The sequence below is a fragment of the Astyanax mexicanus genome, chromosome 20 (genome assembly GCF_023375975.1).
Source record: "Astyanax mexicanus isolate ESR-SI-001 chromosome 20, AstMex3_surface, whole genome shotgun sequence".
Lineage (NCBI taxonomy): Eukaryota > Metazoa > Chordata > Actinopteri > Characiformes > Acestrorhamphidae > Astyanax > Astyanax mexicanus.
The window spans coordinates 14121414-14148121 of NC_064427.1; the positions used below are offsets into that span (position 1 = coordinate 14121414).

The 26708-nt window shown below is 41.2% G+C and overlaps 1 protein-coding gene across 5 annotated transcripts in view; it reads left to right on the forward strand.

Annotated features, from left to right (window-relative positions):
- rnft1 (ring finger protein, transmembrane 1) overlaps nt 1–23618 on the forward strand; it is a 47137-nt gene extending 23519 nt beyond the window's left edge. For 3 of the 5 annotated variants that reach the window (XM_049469139.1, XM_049469137.1, XM_049469136.1), the window contains 2 exons: nt 22316–22447; nt 23430–23618. In XM_049469139.1, coding sequence (XP_049325096.1) covers nt 22316–22447; nt 23430–23603 — 306 coding nt within the window. In that variant the 3' untranslated portion in view covers nt 23604–23618. Of the gene's footprint in view, nt 1–9368; nt 9869–11957; nt 12108–22315; nt 22448–23429 lie in introns of those variants that run through there. The other 2 variants (XM_049469140.1, XM_049469141.1) reach the window with 2 other exon arrangements.
- Nucleotides 23619–26708: the final 3090 nt, after the last annotated feature.

Sequence of the window (26708 nt, forward strand, 5' to 3'; positions counted from 1 at the left end):
GATGAGTTTACTATCATTAACAGAGGTTTAATTATATCTGGTAGTACCTGTTTTAGTAATTTTGTGGATCAAGTGTGCAGGTTGTGCTGTTTTAAGAGGAGATCATTTTCTCTAGTTCTAGCTGTGGAAGTGGGTTAAAGACTTCCAACCTTACTTTGGTAACAGAGTTTTGTTCTAGATCAGCCAGACCAGATGACAGAGAGGATGTGCTGTTTATCTGTTTTATTTTATCCCTGTTTTATTTTATTATATCCTGTTTTTAATTTTACTATCGAAGAAGTCGATAAAATCGTTGCTGGCGTGAATGGCTGGAATCTGAGGTTCAGTACCTGCCTGGTTTTTAGTTAATTTGGAAATAACACTAAAGAGAACTCTAGGATTATTTTTATTTATCTCAATCTGTGATGCCAGATACGCTGAGCGGGTTTTATTAAGTTCTTTTCTATATTTAACAAGACTGTCTTTCCACTCAGAGTAAAACACTTCCAGTTTAGCTGACCAATATTTACGCTCTAAATTTTGTACTAACTGCTTTAAGGTACGAGTTTGATCATTGTACCACGGTGTGAGCTTTTTCTGTCTCTCTATTTTGTGTTTAAGGGTTGCTATACCATCAAAGGTGGAGCAAAAGTTATTTTCTAAACCTTCAGTTAGTTTGTCTAGTTCTACTGGGTCTAAGATGTAAGATGTAAATTAAATAAAATAAGGTAATGATCTGAAATTGCGGAGGTTTGAGAACGAATATTCGGGTTATCTATGCTCACACCCAGGGTCAAAACTAAATCCAGAGTATGATTACAGTAATGAGTAGGTCCTGTTATATTTTGAATAATACCAACTGAGTCTGAAATTGATGTGAATGCCTTTTTTAATGGATCATCCAATTTTTCGAAATGAATGTTGAAGTCTCCAACTATAATCACTTTATCATTACTTACTGCTAAGTCTGTGACAAAATCACTAAATTCTTTTAAAAATTCTAAATAGGGCCCTGGTGGTCTGTAGATGTTAATTAAAGAAAATGCATTCTTTTTTGTAACTGGATTAATTATACTGGTTTAAAGAAGCTTAAAAGAAGTAAAAGTATCATAGTGTTTCTGATTGATAACTAAGGTATTTTGGAAAAGTATGCAGACCCTTCCTCCTCTACCAGACAATCTCGGATTGTGTATATAATTGTAGGCTGCAGGGGTGGCTTCATTTAATGCTACATATTCATTAGGCCTAATCCAGGTTTCTGTCAGACACAGAACATCGAATTTCTGATCAGTTATCATTTCATTCACTAGAACTGCTTTTGAATTTAGGGATCTAATATTAAGTAACTGTTACGGGGTCTCAATATTTTGTGCAGTCTCTCTCTGTATCTCTGACAAATATGATTCCACCTTCCAAGCGTTTATATTTAATGTGGATTGGTTCGTATAGCAGTTAGAACCAAGTTACCAGTTGAAGGGGTAGATGTCATTTTGGGCAATGACCTTGCTGGTGGAAAAGTGTTCCCTGTGCCTAAGGTTGTGGCTGACCCCACTCTGAATGAGTTAGATGAACTACAAAAGGAATTTTGTTCTGTTTTTCCTGTGTGTGCCACTACCCGTTCCCATAGCTTCTAAGGAGGAAAAAGAAATTGACATAGGCAAATTCTTCACTATTGTTCATAGTAAAGAAAAGTCTTCAACTTGTCCTCTAGATGCGAACTGGCCCAGGTTTCTGATGACTGTTTTGAACCTTCCTGTTGATAGGGCGGAATTGGTGTCTGCCCAGGAAGCGGACCCCACTTTTGCTAAATGCAGGTCTGCAGTGGTAGATTCTGCACAAATTTCTGCGATTCCTGTTGCTTTCTATTTGCATAGTAGTGTTTTAATGAGGAAATGGGCACCCTCTGCTCTGCTCTGCTCCCTGCTCTGCTCTCTACTACTCTGGTCTGCTGCTGTGCTGGTCTGCTGCTGTGCTGCTCTGCTGCTGAAAGCTTGCTTTAATCTTCAGCTTCTACACTTTTCTCTGTTTTCTTCTCTTTTACTCTCTTCACACTTACTAATCCACTTTTAGTCTGCTTCCTCTTTGCTCTACACACCTATTAATCCACTCTCAGTCTACTTTTATAGACTTTTTCCTCAGGTTTGCTGGATTAGCTGTTTGCTGCTGCAGTTTGTTTGTGTAAGTTTCTAATTTCAACTGAAACAAGGTGAGTGCTTTTTTTCTCCATGGCTTCTGCTCAGGTTTACACCTGTTTAGAGTGTGGCATGTATAGCTTAGATCCCTTATCCACCGATACTGGTAACAATAGTGGTATTTGTACTAAGTGTGAGATAGTTAGCACCTTGGTGGATAAGGTGAATAAGTTAGAGCTGCACGTCCGGGGTTTAATAAGGGATAGACAGCAGGATTCACTGTTAGCAGCCCCGGGTGTCTCAGGGAGAGTTAGTACCCCCTCGACTCCGGCCTTAGAGCCCTCACAGCGGGGCGAATGGGTAACGTCTCGGCGGCATAGTCGAAAGGCTAAGGCTAATGCTACCGCAAAGGCCACAGCCAGCCCACCTAAACACCACGCTCCCCCAGTTCACGTGTCAAACAGGTTTGCCCCGCTCAGTGAAGCACCAACTGAGGAGCCTGTTAAAGGTACTCTGGTGAAATTAGCTACTCCTTTAGGGGCACCAGCGGCAACAGTTACTTGTTTACCGGGAGCCAGAGCACCGGACATTAGTGGCAACCTCAGGTTAGGGAATAGGAGATATTCGAGGGTAGTAATTCATGTAGGGGCCAATGATATTCGTCTGCGGCAGTCTGAAGTAACTAAGGCTAATATTAAAGAGGTGATTAAACAGGCCCAGGCGCTGTCCGAGGAGGTAATCTGCTCTGGCCCCATCCCAATGAGGCGTGGTGATGAAGCTTACCGCAGGCTTTCTTCGCTGAACCGCAGGATGTCCAAGTGGTGTGCAGAAAATCATGTGGGCTTTATAGATAACTGGCTACACTTTGAGGGCAAGCCTGGTCTTTTAGGTAGGGATGGTGTCCACCCCACGCGGGAGGGTGCTGCCTTACTTTCATGCAGCATAGCTCATAGTCTTTTAGTTAGTCGGCAGAGTAGTATTAGAAGCTGCTGACAATCCAGAGCCGGGACCAGGCCGCAGACAGAGAGGCTTAACCGACCGTCTGCGAGCTGCAAAGAGACGTTACCTAGATACCAATGTATTCAGACTGTGTCTGTCCCCCGAGTCAAACAAAAACACCAAAAAACTAAAACAGTAAATCTAAATAACTTAACTTATATTAAACAATCATATCCAGACTGTAGTACTAACATTTCAAGCCTAAAGATTGGTTTACTTAATATTAGATCTCTAAATTCAAAAGCAGTTCTAGTGAATGAAATGATAACTGATCAGAAATTCGATGTTCTGTGTCTGACAGAAACCTGGATTAGGCCAAACGAATATGTAGCATTAAATGAAGCCACCCCTGCAGGCTATAATTATATACACAATCCGAGATTGTCCGGTAGAGGAGGTGGGGTCTGCATATTTTTCCAAAATACCTTAGTTATCAATCAGAAACACTATGATACTTTTACTTCTTTTAAGCTTCTTTAAACCAGTATAATTAATCCAGTTACAAAAAAGAATGCATTTTCTTTAATTAACATCTACAGACCACCAGGGCCCTATTTAGAATTTTTAAAAGAATTTAGTGATTTTGTCACAGATTTAGCAGTAAGTAGTGATAAAGTGATTATAGATGGAGACTTCCACATTCATTTCGAAAAATTGGATGATCCATTAAAAAAGGCATTCACATCAGTTTCAGACTCAGTTGGTATTATTCAAAATATAACAGGACCTACTCATTACTGTAATCATACTCTGGATTTAGTTTTGACCCTGGGTGTGAGCATAGATAACCCGAATATTCGTTCTCAAACCTCCGCAATTTCAGATCATTACCTTATTTCATTTAAATTACATCTTAGTCATAATATATGTACATCCCCTAGCTACCCTGTAAAACGTTCAATTACGCCTTTTACAGCCCAACAATTTACAGGTAAGCTTCCAGACTTATCAACTGACTTATCAACTCTAATATATTCTCCTATAGACCCAGTAGAACTAGACAAACGAACCGAAGGTTTAGAAAATACCTTTCGCTCTACCTTAGATGTTGTAGCACCCCTTAAACACAAAATAGAGAGACAGAAAAAGCTCATACCGTGGTACAATGATCAAACTCGTACCTTAAAGCAGTTAGTACGAAATTTAGAGCGTAAATATCGATCAACTAAACTGGAAGTGTTTCACTCTGCGTGGAAAGACAGTCTTGTTAAATATAGAAAAGAACTTAATAAAACCCGCTCAGCGTATCTGGCCTCACAGATCGAGATAAATAAAAATAATCCTAGAGTTCTCTTTAGTGTTATTTCCAAATTAACTAAAAACCAGGCAGGTACTGAACCTCAGATTCCAGCCATTCACACCAGCAACGATTTTATGGACTTCTTCAATAGTAAAATTGAAAACATTCGGGATAAAATTAAACAGATAAACAGCAAATCCTCTCTGTCATCTGGTCTGGCTGATCTAGAACAAAACCCTGTTACTGAAGTTAGGTTGGAAGTCTTTAACCCACTTCCACAGCTAGAACTAGAGAAAATGACCTCCTCTTCAAACAGCACAACCTGCACACTTGATGCTGTTCCCACAAAATTACTAAAACAGGTACCGCCAGATATAATTAAACCTCTGTTAATGATAGTAAACTCATCGCTCACCCTGGGCCATGTACCCAAAGCCTTTAAAACAGCTGTAATTAAACCTCTGATCAAGAAACCAAATCTTGATCCTAGTGTACTGTCTAACTATAGACCTATTTCAAACTTACCGTTTATTTCTAAGATTTTAGAAAAAGCTGTAGCCCAACAACTTTGCTCTGACCTGCAAAGAAACCAGATCTATGAAAAATTTCAATCTGGATTTAGGCCTTATCATAGCACTGAGACAGCTTTAGTTAGAATAACAAACGATCTACTTATAGCCGCCGACCAAGGCTGTGTTTCCCTACTCGTACTTCTCGATCTGAGCGCAGCCTTTGATACAATAGATCATACTATCCTTTTAGAAAGACTAGAGAACATGGTCGGTGTAACCGGAACTGCCTTAGCATGGTTTAAATCGTACTTAACCGATCGCTATCAGTTTGTGAGGTTAAATGATATGTCTTTCAGTTATACCAAGGTAAGATATGGAATCCCACAAGGCTCTATATTAGGACCGTTATTATTTACATTATATATGCTCCCACTGGGCAAAGCTATTAGAAAACATGATGTGAATTTTCATTGTTATGCGGATGACACTCAGCTCTTCATATCAGCCAAACCTGACGACAGAGTGAGATTAAAGAAAATCGAGGATTGTGTAGAAGATGTAAAATCATGGATGTCGCACAACTTCCTCCTATTAAATAGTGATAAAACAGAAGTTCTCCTATTAGGCCCCAAAGCTGCTAGAAATAAATTATCAGACTTAATGCTAAATCTGGCCGACTTCTCAGCCACCCCTGGTTCAGCAGCTAAAAACCTTGGAGTTATCATAGATTCAGATCTAGCATTCGATAAACACATATCTAATGTTACTAGAACAGCTTTTCTACACCTCCGTAATATTGCCAAGCTAAGAAATGCCCTATCACTGCATGACGCAGAAAAATTAGTACATGCCTTTATTACCTCAAGGCTAGATTATTGTAATGCGCTACTGTCTGGATGTTCCGGCAGTAACTTAAAGAAACTTCAGCTAGTTCAAAATGCTGCAGCCAGGGTCCTTACTAAAACGAGAAAATTTGACCATATTAGTCCAGTACTATCAGCACTGCACTGGCTTCCAGTTAAATTCCGCATAGTCTATAAAATTCTCCTGTTAACGTATAAAGCCCTACACGGGCTCGCTCCTGAGTATTTACAAGTATTTACTCCTGTTATGAACCACCGCGATTACTTCGATCACAGGGTGCTGGTTTATTAGTAGTTCCTAAAATTCAGAGGAGCTCTGCAGGAGGAAGAGCTTTCTCTTATAAAGCGCCTCAACTCTGGAATAATCTCCCCGAATATGTTCGGGACTCAGACACAGTCTCAATCTTTAAGTCTAGACTGAAAACTTACTTGTTTAGTTTAGCTTTTGGTAATTAATGTTTTCCCTTTAGATAAGGCTGCAGATTCAGGGGTTCATGGACAGAGGAAATTGTGGTAAACTGAGATGCTGGTGCTGCTGTTCTCCCACTGCACACGGTCACTCAGGTTTGTGGACGGTGGGGTGGGTGGATGCCAGTGTTTCAGGGAGCCTCCATGTCTATGTTACCTTCTGGCTCTCTGCCTTTAGTTAGGCTGTTTTATTCAGTTCTGCCGGAGTCATTAGCCACACTCTGATAATGTTTTATATTCTCTGTTTTACATAAATCCAGTCAAAACTAATTCCATCTCTCTGCCTTCCTCCGAGTTACTGACTGCCCACCTGTCTGACCCGATACCGAGGGATGTTGGACCCTCAGGCTCTCATGTCCTCTGTCTGGCCAGACTGGAAGTTTCTGAAGTCAGCCCTTCTCCATCCACCACCACAGATCAGCTGCTCATCATCCATCTTACTCTATAAGCCATTAGTGGAGCTGCTATACACCTGAATATATAAAACCTATGTGGATGTATGAAAGACTTTTTAAAATTAATTTAAAAGCCATTTGACCAGTGGTAGGATGGTCCCCCCTTTAATGTGAGTCTTGGTCCTCCCAAGGTTTCTTCCTCCTCTTGCAGCTCTGAGGGAGTTTTTTTCCTTGCCTCCGCGCTCACTGGGGGTTCTGTATTATGTATATTCTATGTTTAATGTTTTGCCTGATTCTTTGTCCTGTAATCATGTTTCTGTAAAGCTGCTTTGTGCCAACACCAGTTGTAAAAAGCGCTATACAAATAAATTTGATTTGATTTGATTTGATTTGACTCTACAAAGTCAAATGATTAGAACAGTGTTAACCAAGTTGTTGTGCCTGAGCAGTACAGGGCTTTTGTACTAAACTTAGCACATGATCATGTTATGGCTGGGCATTTAGACATTAATACAACTTATAAGTGTATTCTACATAATTTCTTTAGGCCAGGTCTCAAGGCTAATGTGGTAAAATACTGTAACTCATGTCATGTGTGTCAGGTTGCTGGTAAACCAAATCAAAGCATCCCTCCTGCTCCCCTATGTCCAGTACCTGCTGTTGGTGAGCCATTTTAAACATTTGTTGTTGGATTGTGTTGGTCCTCTCCCTAAGACTAAGCGTGGTAATCAGTATTTACTTACAATCATGTGTCTGTCTACCCATTTCTCTGAAGCCTTCCCACTGCGTACCATTACTACCAAGTCAGTTTCTAGAGCACTTGTACATTTCTGCTCTGTTTTTGGATTGCCAAAAACCATCCAAACTGACAAGGGCACAAACTTTACTGCAAAGCTGTTTGCCCAAGTGCTTCACCAACTGAATGTTGAGCATAAAACTTCCTCTGCCTTCCACCCTGAGTCTCAATGAGCTCTTGAGCATTTTCATCAAACCCTAAAAACTAAGCTGCACATTTTTTGTCTAGAAACTGGGAAAGACTGGGATAAGGGATTTTCCTAATGTTTGCTCTAAGAGTGCAAGAGCTAACTGGCTTTAGCCCTGCTCAGCTTGTGTTCGAACACAGTGCGTGGTCCCTTAATACTGCTAAAGGATCAGCTTCTGGGTGAAAAAGGTGCTCTGCAAAGTAATTTGTTAGATTACATTGACAAATTTCATGAAAGGCTCCATAAAGCATGTGAGGTTGCCCAGAGTTCTCTTTTGTCTGCACAGTCTTTCATGAAGGAATGTTTTGATAAACAGGCAGTATACAGAGAGTTCAAGCCCCATGACCAGGTGTTAGTTCTATTACCTGTGTCTGGTTCTGCCCTACACACTAAGTTCTTAAGTCCTTATGAAGTGGTTAAGAATTTAAGTGAAGTCAATTATGTAGTCTCTTCTCCTGACCGTAAATGACAGCACCGGGTATGCCACATCAATATGCTAAAACCACATTTGGTCCATGAAGATGCATCCTCTGCTAGCATTAAGCTTGCTCTGGTCTCTGTGGTGTCTGAACCAGAAAGTGTAACTAACGTTGATGATGAATTAATGCAATCATCTGTGTCTGTTCTGTCTGCAAATCTTCAGAATTCTGAGTTGCTACCCACTATTGATTCACACCTGCAACATCTCCCTGAAGATGCTTGTGCTGAATAGAAGGTGCTGTTTCAACAATTTCCAAACCTATTTACAGATGTGCCACGACAAACCAATGTACTTAAACATGACATTGATGTTGGTACAGATTACAGAAAAGTAAATGCTCTCACTGTCCCTGATTCCTATCCTTTGCCTCAAATCGAGGATTGTATTGATAGGAACAGCTAAACAGCTAAACAGATTGTGCTTCTGAGATTTCTGCCTTTGTGACCCCAGATTCCTTTATGCAGTCCTCTGTTATGGCTTTTGTAATGCTTAGTGCACAAACTATTTTCCAGAGGCTAATGAGTTGTGTACTCCAGTCTGTGCCCAATTGTGCTGCTTACCTTGATGATCTTGTGGTTTATGCATCCACATGGCCTGAGCATATTTACACATTACGAACAGTTTTTAACCAAATCAGACCAAGCCTCCTTGACATTAAATCTGAATTTGGCAAAGCTACTGTGCGGTATTCGGGCATAGAGGTAGATCAGGGTGAAGTCTGGACCCCAATAGATAAAGTAAAGGCTGTACTTGATTATGCTGTTACACGTACTAGACGTGAATTGCGCAGGTTTTTAGGAATGGTTGGTTACTATCGCTCTTTCTGAAAAAAAAAAATCTGTTGTGGTGTTTCCATTGACAAATTTGCTCAGGGGTCATGTTAACTTTGTTTGGACAAGTGATTGTCAAAGAGCTTTTGACAATGTGAAAGCTCTGCTGTGTAGTGCTCCTTTTTGCTCCTGACTTTACACGTCCCTTCAAACTTGAAGCGGATGCATGTGATACTGGAGCAGCCAAGGGATTGCACTTTTTTTCCAAGAAGATCAATAATTATCAAATGCGCTATAGTACCAGGAAGGAAACATTGGCATTACTTCTGACTCAGCAGCTGTTTGAGGTGTACCTTAATTCACATGCTACTTCGACTATGGTTCACACAGATCACAACCCTCTTGTTTTTCTTTCTCGGCTGTGCAACCCTTCCAAGGCTCTGACAATGTTGTTGCAGATGCATTATCTCGTTCGCTCTTATAGATCTTGAAATCTTTTTTGTGCAGTCTCTCTCCGTCTCTCTCTCTCTGCCTCCCTGCCTCTAGATGGAGCTGTCCTAAGCTGCTGGGTGCTGAAGATGAGGGCCTTTCTGGAGAGAGAATAAAAAGGAGGAAAAATTAAGGACAGAGGCCCCTGCTCCTCCATGCTTGTTTGTGATGCCATCGTTTGTGTTACTGTGAGCCCTATTTTTGTACAGACCTTGGTTTATAAAAATAATTATCAGTTGTGAAGTACTGTGTGTATTTCGGTGTGTTTGAACATTGTAAATAATAACACTATTTGTCACTTTTTCCGGAAGGGGGTATGTGCCATTTATTTTTGTAAATATATATTTTTTGTTTTGGCATAGTTAGGGAGTTAGGGTAGTTTATTGTCATGTATTTTGTTTCTTTTGCTTTTAGGGCAAAGTAGATTTGGGGCCTAGTATTGGGTTTTGTTTGTTATTTTGGCCGTTGCTTACCCCCGGAGAAATGGCTCTTGTGTTTGGTTTTGTATAATTTGTAAATATTTGTAAATAGCAATACAAATCATTGTCTTGAATACAGCATGGTGTATGGTGTGTTTTTAAAACCCTTAGACAAAAATGTAACAGTAACCCAATCTTTAGGTTTAAAGTGTTTGTGCTACAGTCTGGATACGCATGTTTAATATAAGTTATTTAAATTGTCAGTTTGAGTTTATTGAAGTTTTTGTTTGACTCAGGGGACAGACACAGTCTGAATACATTGGTATCTAGTTAGCGTCTCTTTGCAGCTCGCAGACGGTTGGTTAAGCCTCTCTGTCTGCTGCCTGGTCTGCCTGAGAATATGTGCTATGCTGCATGAAAGTTAGGCAGCACTTTTAGGTAGGGGGACACACCATCCTTACCTAAAAGACCAGGCTTGCCCTCGAACTGTTGTATATAAGTTGTATATAAAGCCCACATGAGTTTCTGCACATCCTGCGGTTCAGCGAAGAAAGCCTGCTGTAAGCTTCATCACCACGCCTCATTGGGATGGGGCCAGAGAAGATTATCTCCTCGGACAGCGTCTGGGCCTGTTTAATCACCTTTTTAATATTAGCCTTAGTTACTTCAGACTGCCGCAGACGAATATCATTGGCCCCTACATGAATTACTACCCTCGAATATCTCCTATTCCCTAACCTGAGGTTGCCACTAATGTCCGGTGCTCTGGCTCCCGGTAAACAAAGTAACTGTTGCTGCTGGTGCCCCTAAAGGAGTAGCTAATTTCACGTGTCGGACGATAGAGTCTCCTATCACCAGAGTACCTTTACCACGCTCCTCAGCGGGTGCTTCACTAAGCGGGGCAAACCTGTTTGACACGTGAACTGGGAAGCATGGTGTTCAGGTGGGCTGGCTGTGGCCTTTGCGGTAGCATTAGCCTTAGCCTTTCGACTATGCTGCCAAGACATTAGCCATTCGCCCCGCTGCGAGAGCTTTAAGGCCGGAGTCGAGGGGGTATATTACATCCAGGATGAAAATATATACATGAAAACAGAAGTTTGTTATGGATATTATTAACAAGTAAGTATATGTTATCTACAGCAGTGAAATATGAAAAAAGTGCAAAAGGTTCAGTAGTGCAATTATAAAATTTTGCAGTAAAGTGAGCATGTGCCTCTGAGAAATGTCCTTGACATGTAAACATGTAGAGAGTAGAATAGTTATTTCTGAGGTAGGTTCAAGAGTCTGGTAGCAGTGGGGAAGAAGGAGTTCTTTAGCCTGGTGTTTTTGCATTTCACACTTCTGTACCTCCGGCCTGAAGGCAGAAGTGTGAACAGTCCATGCTGGTGGTGGGTAGAGTCTTTGAGGATGGATGCAGCTCTCCTGAGGACTCTCTGGTGGTAAATGTTCTGCAGAGAGGGCAGTGGAGTCCTGGAGGATCTTCTCCACAGTCTTTACCACTCTCTGCAGACATGTGCGGTCCGTCACAGTAGTGTTGCCGTACCACACGGTGATACAGTTGGTCAAGAGGCTCTCAATGACACAGCTGTAGAAGTTGCAGAGTATCTTGGGAGACATCCCGAACTTCCTCAGCCTCCTCAGGAAGAACAGCCACTGTTGAGCCTTTTGACCAGCTGTGTGGTGTTTAATGTCCATGTGAAGTCCTCACTGATGTGGATGCCCAGGTATTTAAAACTGTTCACCCTCTCCACTTCAAGCTCCCGGATGAACAGTGGCTGATGAGGTCTCCTCTCCCTCCTCATGTCCACTATCATCTCTCTTGTCTGTGTTGAGGGCGAGGTTGTCCTCACACCATGACACCAGTCTTATCACCTCCCTCCTGTAAGCCAGTTAATCTCCGCCACTGATACATCCTATCACTGCGGTGTCGTCTGCAAACTTCAGGATGATGTTGTCCTTATGGGAAGCGACACAGTCGTGGGTGAACAGAGTGTAGAGAATAGGGCTGAGGACACATCCCTGTGGGGTGCCTGTGTAGGTGGTGATACTGGCTGAAGTCCTGTCTCCAATCCTGACAGACTGAGGCCTGCCAGTCAGGAAATCCAACAGCCAGCTGCAAAGGGTGGGGTGCAGACCGAGTACAGTCAGTTTGTTTGTGAGGAATGACCGTGTTAAACGCAGAACTGTAGTCCACAAAGAGCATCCTGATGATGTCTTTGTTTTTCAGGTGGGAGAGAGAGCAGTGAAGGGCAGCAGCGATAGCGTCCGAGGTGGATCTGTTGGGACAGTAGGCGTACTGCAGGGGATCCAGAGTGTCCGGTATGCTGCCCTGGATGTGATGGGAGTGAGTGCTACTGGCCTGTAATCATTCAGGCAGGTAGGGGGGCTCTTCTTGGGGAGGGGGACAATAGTTGTGTTCTTGTAGCAAGTGGGAACAATACTCTGGCTAAGGGAAAGATTAAAAATGGAGCTGAAAATGTTAGGCAGTTTGTTAGCACATGCTCTGAGGGCCCTTCCAGGAATGTTGTCTGGTCCTGCCACCTTGCGGGGGTTGATCTTCCTCAGAGCTCTGCATACCTGGCCCGATGATACTTTCAGAGGGGGGGAGGGCTGAGTGTGTGTGTGCCTCTCGGTGGTAGTGCTGGGAGTTTCAATGCGGGTGTAAAAGGTTTTGAGGTCATCTGGTAGGGTGTCTGCAGAGCTCAATGTGCTGGTGGTGGTCTTGTAGTCTGTGATGCGTTGCAGGCCTTACCACATCTGCCTGGAGTCAGCAGTGGAGTAGAAGCCATCCAGTCTCTCCCTGTACTGCCTCTTAGCTGCTGTGATGGCTTTCCTCAGTCTGTAATTGCAGCTTTGTACTCATTGCCTGATTTAAATGCAAGAGAGCGAGCACGCAGCATGCGTCGTACCTGACTGTTGATCCAGTGCTTCTGATTGGGGAATCTCTTCACTTGTATGGTGGGCACGATGCTATTCACACAAGTGCTGATGTAGCCGGACACATGCTCAGCATAGACCTCTATGCAGGCAGAGGAGTCCTCCATTGTGGCTGCAGCTTTAAACACATCCCAGTCTTTTGTAGCAAAACAGTCCTGCAGGATGCTCTCAGTCTCCAGAGACCACAATGCTCTGACCGTCCAAAGTGAGGGTGAGGTGCGGCTGCGGCTCTTTATGCACCGCGTACATTGCTGTACACATGATTTAGGGTGTTCTTGTCGCGGGTGGGAATGTCCACGTGTTGGTAGTGTTTGTGGAATACAGTCCGTAACTGGTTACGGTTAAAATCCCCAGCGGTGATGAAGACGGCATCAGGGTGAGCCGTTTCCAGCATGCTGATGATGTCATGGAGTTTGCCGAGCGCTGCCGTAGAGTTAGCCTGCGGGGGGATGTAAACAGCGGCTAAAAACACAGCAGTAAATTCCCATGGTAGATAATAGGGGCGGCATTTCAGCAGTATGAACTTACAAGCGGTCTGCATGTCTCCACACAACGCGTTGTTTACAAACACACACACACCTCCCCCTTTAGCCTTACCGGAGGCTGCTGTCCAGTCTCCTGTGTGTATGGAGTGAGTCTCTAGCTGAATAGCGCTTGTTACGACCCTAGATAAAAGTATAGCCTAGGGGTCTAAGGGTTGCAACATAAATAAATGGACCAACAAGTTTTGGATGCAAAAATAGAAAAATGTATTTGGTGTTTTTAGATTGGAGGGTCAGGCAATACAAAATACATGGCAGATCAAGAAAATACAAATAATGTTACAGCTCAAAAAGAAATAATAATAATAATAATAATAATAATAACACTCAAAGTCATAAACAAATATAAACTAAGTCACAAAAACTTCAGGGTGAGCCAAGGCCAAAATAACAAACAAAAATGTCTAACCAGTCAAAAGCTATCTTACCTGTGCATCAAAAACAAAAGTTCAAAGAAAAGACAAACAGCTTACCTACCTCCCTGTTCATAAACAGAAACAAATGTAAGTAAAAACAAAATGGCAGCTCACCCCTACAGTGACATAACACATCATCTTAACCAAGACAGAGACATAAGCTAAACAAAGGCAAGTGTCAATATGTCTGCCATGGACCGCATGGTGGAGACACCATGGGCCACCCCACAATGGAACTTCAGGTCCTTTTGTATTCTTGGGTCACATGGCCACAGTGATCAGCTGACATGTTCCCACCAAGATGTGACCTAAGAACTTGAGAGAGAGGGAACAAGAGATACACGGAAAGAGCAGCAGAGGGCAGCAGCACGACAACAGAAAAACAACAAAAGCTACTTAACACCTTGCTCAATCTACAAAAATAATAATAAATTCCAAAATAAACGTCTAGGACGTAACACTCCCCCCCCATAAAAAAAATTAAACAATAACTATATCCTAGACAAAGCATCAGCCAAAACATTATCTAATCCTCGCTTGTGTTTAATAGTCAAATTGTAACCTTGAACCATCAATGCCCACCTCATAAGCCGCTGGTTAGAGTTGTACATACGACTCAAGAACACAAGGGGATTGTGATCTGTGAACACCATGACTTCCTGAGAGCTAGAGCCAACATACACCTCAAAGTGTTTTAAAGCCAAAATCAAAGCCAATGTCTCCTTCTCGATTGTGGAATAATGCATTTGATAACGAGTAAACTTTTTGGAAAAGTAGCAAACTGGATGATCAATTCCCTGTTCATCTTCTTGCAAGAGAACAGCGCCAACTCCAGTATTACTAGCATCAATCTCCAACTTAAAAGGACATTGAAAATTTGGAGCTGCAAGCACTGGGGCACAGCAAAGCAAAGATTTAACACTATCGAAAGCTTGCTGACATTCAACAGACCAGACAAAAGGGACAGAAGCTCTAAGTAGATTAGTTAGGGGAAACACTACTGTAGAAAAATTTCTACAAAACCCCCGATAATAGCCCACCATTCCTAAGAAACGGCGCAACTCACGCTTGGTCTTTGGTGCTGGAAAATTCACAATGGCCTCAACCTTAGCTCCTAGAGGGCGAACACAACCACCACCAACCTCTTTTCCCAAGTACACCACTGTAGCCTTTCCAAACTCGCATTTGGCCAAATTTAGGGTAAGGGCAGCTTCTTCAAGACGCTGAAACACAAGATCCAAAACAGTTAAATGCTCTGACCAACTCTGGCTATAGATCACAAGATCGTCTAAATAAGCTTTACAATTTTTAATGCCCTTCAGAACGACACTCATCAATCTTTGGAATGTAGCTGGAGCATTTCTCATCCCAAAAGCCATCACTTTATATTGTAAAAAATCATCGGGTGTAACAAAAGCTGAAATATCAGATGCACGCTGAGTTAATGGTACTTGCCAATATCCCTTTAAAAGATCTAATGTACTCACATAGCGAGCAGAACCAACACTGTCTACACAGTCCTCCATGCGAGGCAATGGAAAGGAATCAACACGAGTTACAGCATTAACTTTACGATAATCTGTACAGAAACGTAGTGTGCCATCAGGTTTTGGTACTAAGATGCCCGGAGAGCTCCAAGGACTGGAGCTAGGCTCAGCAAGACCATGATCTACAAGATACTGTGTTTCTTTCTGCATACAAGTACGCTTGGCTGGATGAAGACGATAAGCATGCTGCTTAATGGGAGGATGATCATTAACATCAATGTCATGCTCAAGTACATGAGTTTGAGACGGATGATCAGAAAACAAAGACTTGTGGCTTTCAATTAAGTTGGAAATATCTTGAGAGCAGTCATCACTTAAATGAGAAAGAAAACTGGGCAAATTGTTCAAGATGTCAGAATTTTGCAAACGAGCACTAACTACAGGAGCACTGGACATAGGCTCTTCAGTCTCAAAGGGTTGCAAAGGAGTGGACACAAAGGAAACTGAGGCTACTGGAATGGAACTAGAGGAAGGTGCAGATGTCTTACAATCATGGTTTTCTCTGGCTACATAACCCTTCAACATATTTATGTGGCAAACCCTGGTTTTCCTTCTACGATCTGGAGTTCGCACCACATAATCAGTATCACTGAGTTTTGAATCAATAACATAAGGCCCTGAAAACTTAGCCTGCAACGATGATCCTGGTAAAGGTAGCAATACCAAGACTAAATCACCCGGCTGAAAAGAACGAGACACAGCACACTTATCATAATGCTTCTTCATCTTGGACTGGGAGGAAGCCAACATGCTTTTAGCTGCCTCACATGCAAAGTGAAGACGTTCTCTAAAGCTACTCACATAGTCAAGCAAATTTGTGGTAGATGGCTCATCTGTAGAAAACCACTTGTCTTTTAGAAGTTTTAAAGGACCTCTCACCGTATGGCCAAAAACAAGTTCTGCGGGGCTAAAGCCCAGCGAATCCTGAACTGCTTCTCGAACTGCAAAGAGTACTAGGGGAACTCCCTCGTCCCATTCACGACCAGACTCAAAACAGTACTTACGCAACATGGCTTTTAGGCTTTGATGGAACCTCTCTAGCGCCCCCTGTGATTCTGGATGATATGCACTGGAAACTCTATGAGAAATAGAAAGTTGTTTTAAAACCTGTGCAAACAGTTTAGACATGAAGTTCGAACCCTGGTCTGTTTGGATATATTTTGGCAAACCAAAAGTAGAGCAGAAGTTGATCAAGGCTTTTATGATGGCTTTAGCTTTCAAGGTACGCAATGGTATGGCTTGAGGAAATCTAGTGGCACTGCACATCAAGGTAAGCAGATACTGATGACCTGACTTAGTCTTAGGCAAAGGACCTACACAGTCCATTAACAGAGTTTCAAAAGGTTCACACATTACTGGTATAGGCTGAAGAGGAGCCGGAGGAATAATCTGGTTGGGCTTACCAGTAAGCTGACACGTATGACAAGAGCGACAGTGAGCAGATACATCACTTTTTAGACCCGGCCAAAAAATATGCTGTAAAATTTGTTTGTACGTTTTAGTGACCCCCAAGTGTCCAGATAAACAATGATCATGAGCTAAAGTCAATACTTGTGAGCGATAAGCAGTAGGAACAACAATTTGGTAAGTAGTGGTCCACTCAGTTTTAGATAGTTTAGGAGGAACCCATTTACGCATGAGTATCTCTCCATCCCAAAAGTAAGCAGAGGATGAAACATCAGCTTTAACCTCTTCTGCTGCCTTTCTACACTGAGCCAAAGAAGAGTCACTTTTCTGTTCAATGGCAAGCTGTTCTCGAGTAGCACACAAACCAAGATCTAGAACAGTGTTACCCACACCAGACAAATCAGACACAGTCTCTACCTTACCAAAAGACTTGCTATCAGAAAGGCTAACATTTAGGCGATCAGGATGCAAAAAGGAATCTGAAAGATCAACAACATCCTTGAGTTTACGTGACTGAGCACGTGTAACCACACATGCAGGAAAAGTTAATGGGAGATTCTCACTAGTTTCATACTGGTTGGCTGGTGGCTGAACAGAACAAATGGGATCAGTCACAACCTCAGGAACAGGTAGCACTTTCCCTCCTGCCAAGTCATTCCCCAGTATAAACGTTACCCCTGGAATAGGCAATGTATCACATATCCCAACATCAACCTTCCCAGAAACTAAGTCAGACTTTAGATATACAGAATGTATTGGAACATTAACATAGCTCAGCCCAACACCCTGAACTACCCTATCAGCTCCACTATAGGTGTCTAAAGATAAAGGGATTACACCACTGAGCAACAATGATTGGGCAGCACCTGTATCACGCAGAATAGTTACAGGTTGTTTAATCTCCATGCTCTCACAGCTAGAAATGAAACCTTGTAAACGAAAAGGCTCAAACACATCTTTGTCCTGTCTAAACTCAACCTCACTGGCCACATGTAACTCTGAAACAGACTGAATCAACCCTACTCCCTTGGGTACCAAGGAACCTTGCTTTTTCTGTAAAGCTCGACAGTCTGCAATTAGGTGACCAGGCTTGTGACAATAAAAACATTCACGATTTTCCTTAACAGACCCACCAGGCTTAAAACTGCTTGCAGAAACAGAATCCATTTTGCTTCCACTAATCTGTCTATCTCTACGAGGTCCTAAATCTAATTTTCTAGATGCATCAACACGACATGCATCAACACGAAATGCAGAAGGAAAAACAGCTTTATGAGTCAATACAAACTCATCAGCTGCAATAGCAGCATCAGACAGCAAAGAGCGTTTTTGCTCATTCAGATAAACTGCTAATTTCTCAGATACACAAGCTCTAAAATCTTCAAGCAGTACTAATTCACGAAGCTGTTCAAAGGTGGTAACTTTACTAGCCTTACACCATTTATCAAATAAAGCTGCCTTCTCTCGAGCAAATTCAACAAATGTTTGATTAGCTGTTTTCAAATGTGCACGAAAATGTTGTCTATAAGCCTCTGGTACTAATTCGTAGGCTTGGAGTACAGCAGTTTTTACAGAATCATACTCTAAACTTTTCTCTATTGGCAAAGCAGAAAACACATCTAAAGCCTTACCAGTTAATCTACACTGGAGCAAAAGAGGCCAAACTGACTTAGGCCAACTCAAAGAGTTAGCAACCCTTTCAAATGCTTCAAAATAAGAGTCTACCTCAGACTCACGAAAATGAGGAACTAATCTGATTTGCCTGCTCACATCAAAATCAGAACGAAAATCCAGAGACTCACCAGTACTCCTGGGCGTGGAGGTAGTAGGAGCAGGGAGAGGCTGCTCAGCACGCTTGGCCTCTATCTCCAACTCACGCAGCTTAATGGCCTTTTGGGCTTCGATCTCTATAGCACGCACATTTTGCCGCTGCAGTTCCACCTCCAGCTCTTTTAGACGTACCGTGATCTCAGGATTAAAGACAGGAGGATTTACAGGTTCTATGCTTTGAGACACTGCCGGAGCCTCGGCCTCCCCCGTTGCTGCGATAGATGCCTCATCTGTGGCAACACCTGCACCCTCAGTCACTGAGCATGGCCTCTCTGGCAAAACACTCCGATCCACCAGCTGCCGATACAAATCAGATTTTATTTCAGCTTTGGTCTTAAGTCGACCCACAGAAATATCAAAAAACTCAGCAATTAATATTAAGTCAGCCTTACGACACTGATCAAATTGCTCCAGGGTAGGATTACAAGTAAAGGTCTCTAAGTTAAACATGGCTACTGCCACAAAGTACCTCACCACACAAAAATGAAAACAGCTAATGAAACTGCAAAGGACGAGCCCCCAATTTATGTTACGACCCTAGATAAAAGTATAGCCTAGGGGTCTAAGGGTTGCAACATAAATAAATGGACCAACAAGTTTTGGATGCAAAAATAGAAAAATGTATTTGGTGTTTTTAGATTGGAGGGTCAGGCAATACAAAATACATGGCAGATCAAGAAAATACAAATAATGTTACAGCTCAAAAAGAAATAATAATAATAATAATAATAATAATAATAATAACACTCAAAGTCATAAACAAATATAAACTAAGTCACAAAAACTTCAGGGTGAGCCAAGGCCAAAATAACAAACAAAAATGTCTAACCAGTCAAAAGCTATCTTACCTGTGCATCAAAAACAAAAGTTCAAAGAAAAGACAAACAGCTTACCTACCTCCCTGTTCATAAACAGAAACAAATGTAAGTAAAAACAAAATGGCAGCTCACCCCTACAGTGACATAACACATCATCTTAACCAAGACAGAGACATAAGCTAAACAAAGGCAAGTGTCAATATGTCTGCCATGGACCGCATGGTGGAGACACCATGGGCCACCCCACAATGGAACTTCAGGTCCTTTTGTATTCTTGGGTCACATGGCCACAGTGATCAGCTGACATGTTCCCACCAAGATGTGACCTAAGAACTTGAGAGAGAGGGAACAAGAGATACACGGAAAGAGCAGCAGAGGGCAGCAGCACGACAACAGAAAAACAACAAAAGCTACTTAACACCTTGCTCAATCTACAAAAATAATAATAAATTCCAAAATAAACGTCTAGGACGTAACAGCGCTGTCCAGAACTTTATCTGAGAGCCAGGTCTCGGTGAAAATAAGAGCGCAGCACTCTTCTTAAATCCCGCTGTGATGTAATCCTCGCTCTCAGCTCGTCCAATTTGTTTTCCAAAGACCGCACGTTAGCTAGCAGGAGGCTGGCTTTTATTACACTTTTATTACTGTCCCCTCACAATAATACAGGGAAATTCCAGCATTATTTTTTTTTATAAGTGATCGGCACCACTAATATATTTTAATTTTGACAATCTAATGCTGATAATTCTTAAAAAGAACTCAAACAATGAAAAGCATCCAGTAATATGCTTAGAAAAAAATATTTGTAGTTTAGGTTAAAGTTATGCTGTTGTTTTTGTTCTTAAAAAAGCAACGCAATCAGACTCCAACAAGATCCAAAAGATGGAGTCTCTCATGACGACAGTAGAAGAGAACCCTGGTTTCAAGAAATTTATAAAAGAGCTCGAGCCCCGTTACAGCATCCCATCCCAAAAAACAAAACATGATTATAATGAAGATTCGTTGTTATTATGAAGTTAATAAAGGTAAGGCTGCCCAACCTCTTTATTTTTTCCACTAACCGTAGCGAAAACTTATCGAAAGCGTGGGGTGTTAACCGAATTGCGAAGTTTCTGTACCGTTACACCCCTACTGTAGCATACAGTGGATTTATATTCAAGCAAAAATGTCTAATAATGTATACAACTTTTACAAACACATTTTTATTCTTGCAAAATATTGTTCATTATCATTATCGGCAAAATTACAGAGAATATTGAGATACCATTTTTTTGTAAACATCGCACATCATTATGTGAGAGGTTTGATAGTGAATGTAAGAGGTTGACAATGTGTGTGCTAGGTTTGATAGTGAGTGTTAAAGCTTTGACGGTATGTGAGATGTTTGACTGTGAGAGGTAGGTTTGAATTATAGCCTAAATGGCCTTTCATAGAGTTGGTACTGTACACTTTTTTTTTTAACTGTTAGGTACCTTGATGGTGTTTATTGGTAATTGGTACTGGGACGTCATGAATGGCCTGTATTTGGCTACTAAATGGGGACCAACATCTAGGGGGGATGTAGCTGGCTTGATCAGATGTGAAGCTTGGAGTAATTTCTAACCACCAGCAGTCTAAAAAGCAGGCCTTGTTTATTTTGAATTGCTCTGGTAAGCCAGATTTTAGCTTTTAGTTTCCTCATACAGTTTTCCTAGACACATTATGGGGCTTTCTTCTACAGAGTGATTGAACCTTTTTGACTTTCAGATGTCATTCAGGTCTACCTTGCCTAATCATGGGCAATAGTGACATTAAGGTCAGCAATGAAATTTCTGATGACCGGAAGCTATGGACTTCTTTCAAAGCCTCTGTGTTTGTGTTTAGGCTTGGCTTCTGACCATGATCATAAATATTTTCGGTGGCAGTGCTGAGCAAATCTGGACTTTGTTTATTGTATTGACTGTTTAAATGTTTCCTTTTACTCAAGAGAACTTGTCAGGGCTCTAGGCATGTAATATTCGGTTTCAGAGGTGCTGGGTGTAAAGCTTGCTGGATGGGGGTAGTCACCATCAACGCATGTAGGTTTTTATAGAACCACTGTTGGTAAACAGGATACACTTTATGAAAGGCACAAAAAGCACCCATGTTATGTGTAACCTTTAAGTTTTTGGGTCGGTTATGGGCCCTCTCCAATGCTCTCGCCACTGCTGTTCAAACTGTTGGGCAATATGGAAATTAAGATTCTCTCTGCTTAGATCATGCTGCTACTCATATTCTGCAATAACTACAATGTCACTTGTAACAAAAGTCAGTGACATGTTCTATGCTTACACTGTTTTGGAGCTGAGAGCTTTTTACACCCATCCTCAGGTGAAGAGTGGAGGTTGTGGTGTTGAACCAATATTTTGTGTCTACAATCCTAAAAAAAAAAAAAAGTTTGGACAGTATAAAATTATTCATTCTCAGTATTTAAATGATTATTTCATTACAGACAGTATGATCCCATCATATTGTCATATTGTGGTTAATAACTGGTTAATAATTTTAACTTAATTATTAATTATTTTTATAATGTACTTCCTGTTCTGCAATCCTTCTCACAACATATAATGTCTTTGGTTATTGCACCAAAGATACTAAAGGATGTGTTTGTCCTGTGTCCTGCAAATACGTGGTGTGCAACAGTATGTTGTCATCATTGTTGCATTTTCCAAACATTTTCCTATTACAAGCAGGTCAAGACTGCATGCAGGTCAGTTAGTACCTGTACCCCCTTCTTTCGCCTTCTATGACATTGCTGAAAAAGATGTTGTCTTAAAGGCAGCATATGTTGCTCCTAGTGCTAAATATATATTTCTGCATTAATGCTGCCGTCACAGAAGTGTAAATTACTCTGACACAATCCCATAACATGACAAGACAGTGACATTCAGACTTGTTACTGATAACAGTCTAAACTGTATGCAAGGGGCATTTGTGAATGTTACTCTGTATTATAGTGCTTGACAAAGTAATTCCATGCTATTGCTAAATGACAGTTTTAACACAGTGTTGACTGAGCATACAGTTATGTGGATAATATGATTGTCCTTTCATTTTTTTGTTTAAGTTCAACACAGAAAACACTTCAGAGGCTACAATCAAGATCATGCAGCACAACACATTAAACCTGGGAGGAAAGAGAGTACTTCTTGAGTACTGTATAGCTTCTGTGCAGTATTTCGATCAAGCATATCCAACTGTAAGACAACTTTTTTCAGTAGGTTTAGCTGATGGATTATATGACACAACCAAGTTATTAGGTTTAGGGGGGCAAACACTTTTTCACACAGGGCTTGATTTGGTTTGGATAGTTATTGTTCCTTTAATAAATAAACGATTTAACGATTTAAAAAGTGCTTTTTTTAACAGGTTCTCTTTTCCTGATATTAAAGTTTGTTTGATAATTGGAAAAACATCAGTATGAATATGAAAAAGCAAAACCAAAATAAATCTGTAGGGGCAAATACTTTTTCACACCACTGTGTGTATGTATATGTGTTCATGATTCCTTTGGGTGTCTTTTGAACATGTCTACTCGGTGGGTGTGGATATAAAAAATGAAGTTGTACTTTTAGCAGCATTTCTATTCCTAAAAGAAGACGTAATTTAACATTACATCTGTCATAAAGAGCATCCTTTCAGAGATCTTCAGTTTAATATATGCCTTGTGAGTGGGTAGAGGAAACAATCTTGCCTGGACCAATTGGGCCTAGTGTGAGTACACAATAAGGGGAATGCTGTGCAGCTGCAGTTATGACAAGGCAACACAGGGTGGCACTCCTGGCTTTTCCTTTCAATATATCTCAGTATGGTTATGTTGTAGTATCTTGTTGTAAAGGCATTAATATTAAATTAATAGTAAACTGTCATTCATTCATTTAAAATATATTTTTACTTTTTAAAAACAACTCCAAAAAATGTATAAAACATCAGATGATTAAACACTGCTAGCCATCAACTATAAAACTGTCAAATATGTAAATAAGCCCTCTGCAGTGCCAGTTAGTAACCCTTTTACTCAAAATTTGTTTCAGAAACTATATAGTATTTTCATGTCCATTGCACTGGAATCATTTGTTTAACATGGTTTCTTATAATTGATATTGAATATTTTATTTAACAAAGAATCTATAAAAAGTGTGATAAAGTGTTCTCCATCTATCTCTTTTACATGTATCGAGATCCCTGTTCCTGATGTTGCCCAGCCTGGCTCGCCACTGCCTGCTGTTTCAAAAACGAGTACCTGTTACATTAGCTATAGCTTTCATTATCTCTCTGTACTGTTGTTTTGTTCTGTTATTTGTTATTTGTTTGTAATGAGCGCGTCGATCAGAGGGGGATGGGTTTCTCCTTAGGTTTCTTGGTATTTCTTAGGTATTTTGGCCACAAAAGTGCACAGTTTTTAGGGAAAAAAAATAAAAAAATAAAATAACAAACAGCCTTTTAACAGAGGTATAAGACTATGACTCTCATCTGAGTGTAGCCATAAAACCAACACAGGCATAGCTTAACATCAGCCACCTTCAGGGAAGAAGAACCTATACAAGACATGCTTTTTGTTCCCAAAACAAAAGTAACACAAAGCATCTTTGAATGAATTGAAATACTTGCCCCAGTGCACTGTTAAATTGCCTAATGTCTGCTGTATTCATTGTAGTGTTTGTTGCACATTTGCACAGCCCAAGCCTTTATAGAGTCCTAAGCAGAATTTCTTTTGGGTCCCCATACCACCACCTCAGCACAAGACGCTTCATCATTTCATGGGCTAGACTGTGTGTAACATTCCCAATATCATGTGCAGCTACCACAGTGGCATCATTAGTCAAAGACATAGGGGACTTAAATAAATGAACACTGAACAATTCTGATATCTTTAAGTGTTGTTAAGAAATAACACATTTTTTGTGATATAGACAATGCCTCAATTGCCTCAGTTCATATATACCTCCCAATCGCCCCTCAGCTTTTGTGACTATCAACCTCGCATGACTTCAGTCTCGAGCTTATCTGTGATTGCTAGTGCCATGGACCTCAAACTGGTTGCCTCAGATTCTGCTGCCACTTCTTATAGCGTTCCAAGGCTGCACTCGGTGGTCTCTGTACCCACTGCTCCTGGCAGCTCAGCAGTTTCTACGTTCTCGGCCCCACCCGCCCCGTCCCGGTACAACCCCCACTTGGTTTTGAGCCTGCCATGCTCCTGCCCGGCATTTCAGTTGTGCCTTTCGGCGGAAATGCTCCTCCGTGGCTTCAACTGCTTTGGACGCTGCCTCCTCCATCTCTGGATTGCAGAGGTTGCTGAATGGCCATGGGTTTTCCTTTGCACGTTTAGCTCCCAAGAAGGTACTTTTTTCTCTCCTGTGTGTCTATGATGCTGACACCCGGTGGTCGCCTTCCTGTCATGATAATGTTGCCGCCACTTCACCCAAGATTCCCCGATGGCTTACTTTCCACCAGGCCCACAACGCTTCGTGTCCACCTGCCATGTTCTGCACGTTTGTTCCTACTGCGCACAGGAGCTCACTCATCTTTTCTACCTCGGATATTCAGGCGTAGTTGACCACTTCGCCTGAGCTTTCATGTGTGCCTCGCTTCCTCCCTTATCCCTGCTTTTGTCTGTTATCTGCTGGATGGATGCTCTTTGCTTTTTCACCCTAGGCTCATTGCTTTGCCTGACTACTCCTTTTCTGCAACCAACCTGCTGTCTGCTTAGTCAGAACCTGATGTCCTCACCTCTCTCCTGGCCAAAGGAGGTCTTCCCCCCCTTTTTTACCTTTTGGGTCAGTCACATTGGCGTTACCATGTGCAAGTACTCCGGGAAGAAGTGTCTCATTATTGAATTGTCTGTGCCCCGTGGCTCATCTGTGACTTTTGTTAACAGCCTGGTACCCAGTGGTGATCTTTCTCTGTGCTACACCCACGTTGACAAAGGCTGATATCTTTGTGTTTAAGCTATTGCCCCCTCCACCCTGAATTTTGGCACCTTTTTTTGCATAACTCAGCATGTCTACTGCGTGTAGTGTGTAAGCACCTTAACATAACGATACTTTTTAACATCAAGAGAAGAAAAACAGACCAGTTTGCGTTTACCTGTTCAAACTTCATTCACCTCTCCTACACTTCCTCCAGCTCCGTCAATCCCAAGGCTCTCACCTACACAAACCCCTGTTTATCAGCAAATCCAGTTCCCCTGCCACCCGACACTGGTTTCACACTCACCTCAGGAACATTCTCTACACTGCATATGGGATCTTTTAACTGATATATTAAATATATATATATTGGTATAATGACTCTGTAATAATAATAATAATAATAATAATAATAATAATAATAATAATAATAATAAAAAACAAACAAAACCATCACTTAGGCTGTTTAAATGTTCAGACACACAACGCATTTAAAAAGTATATTTAGCTTGAGGCATGTCAGCCATTATAATTATAAAATGTCAATACATACTGATGAATTCATGAGCATACAATGCATGCTCATGAATGTCACAGCAATACTGACCTTTCCCAAACTACTGCTATAAATTTAAAAGCATACAAATGTCCAAAATGAAGCATTAAGATCCCTTCACTGGAACTAATGATACATCCCCACAGTATTATCCCTCCTTCACCAAACATTACAGTTTGCTCAATCAGGTAGGCAGGTAATATTCTTTTGGCACTTGCCAAACCTAGACTCATCTGTTAGTCTGCCAGATTGAGAAGCATGATTCATCCAGATTTCAATGGTGAGCTTTACAAAACACCATTTGAGCATTAAAATTGTGCTTGATGATATAAGGTTTAAATGCAGCTGTTTGACCACTGAAACCCATATCATTAAACTCCCAGCACTTAGTTTTTAATTATTGCAAGAGGAGGTTAGAAATCTGCAGTCCACAGAGCATTGAGGACTTTTACATACTAACCACCTCAGCACTTACCAACCCGACCTTTTACTTGTCTGCTACTTCCAGGCTAAAATGATATAGTTCCTAAACATTTACACTAATGCCTCTCACAGAAGATCTCATGAAAAGGATCAAGATAGATGGAATATCTTGGAGATAAATAATGAATTAACTGACTTGTTGCTATGTTTGAATATACTAAGCTCTAAAGAATGTCCCATTCTTTTACTAATGTTTGTAAAGACATACTGCACATCTAGTTTTTTTTGTTGTACAGCTGTGGTAATGGGGTTTAATGAAATACTTGAATCCAATGTTAAAAGGGATGTGTCTTATCTATATAGTGTATGTCTAATGCCAAGTGAGACTCAAAAGTCATTGTCTGCAATGTGGCCTTTGTGTCATTACTCAAACTATTGATGAATTGATTTAATGGATTAGGAAAGACTACTACCATCATTCTTTTTATCCTACTTCCTAAATCCACATGAATACAATGGCGACCTTGTGTGTCACAAAGGCTTTGAGAACAGGAAATGCAAATTACAGCTTT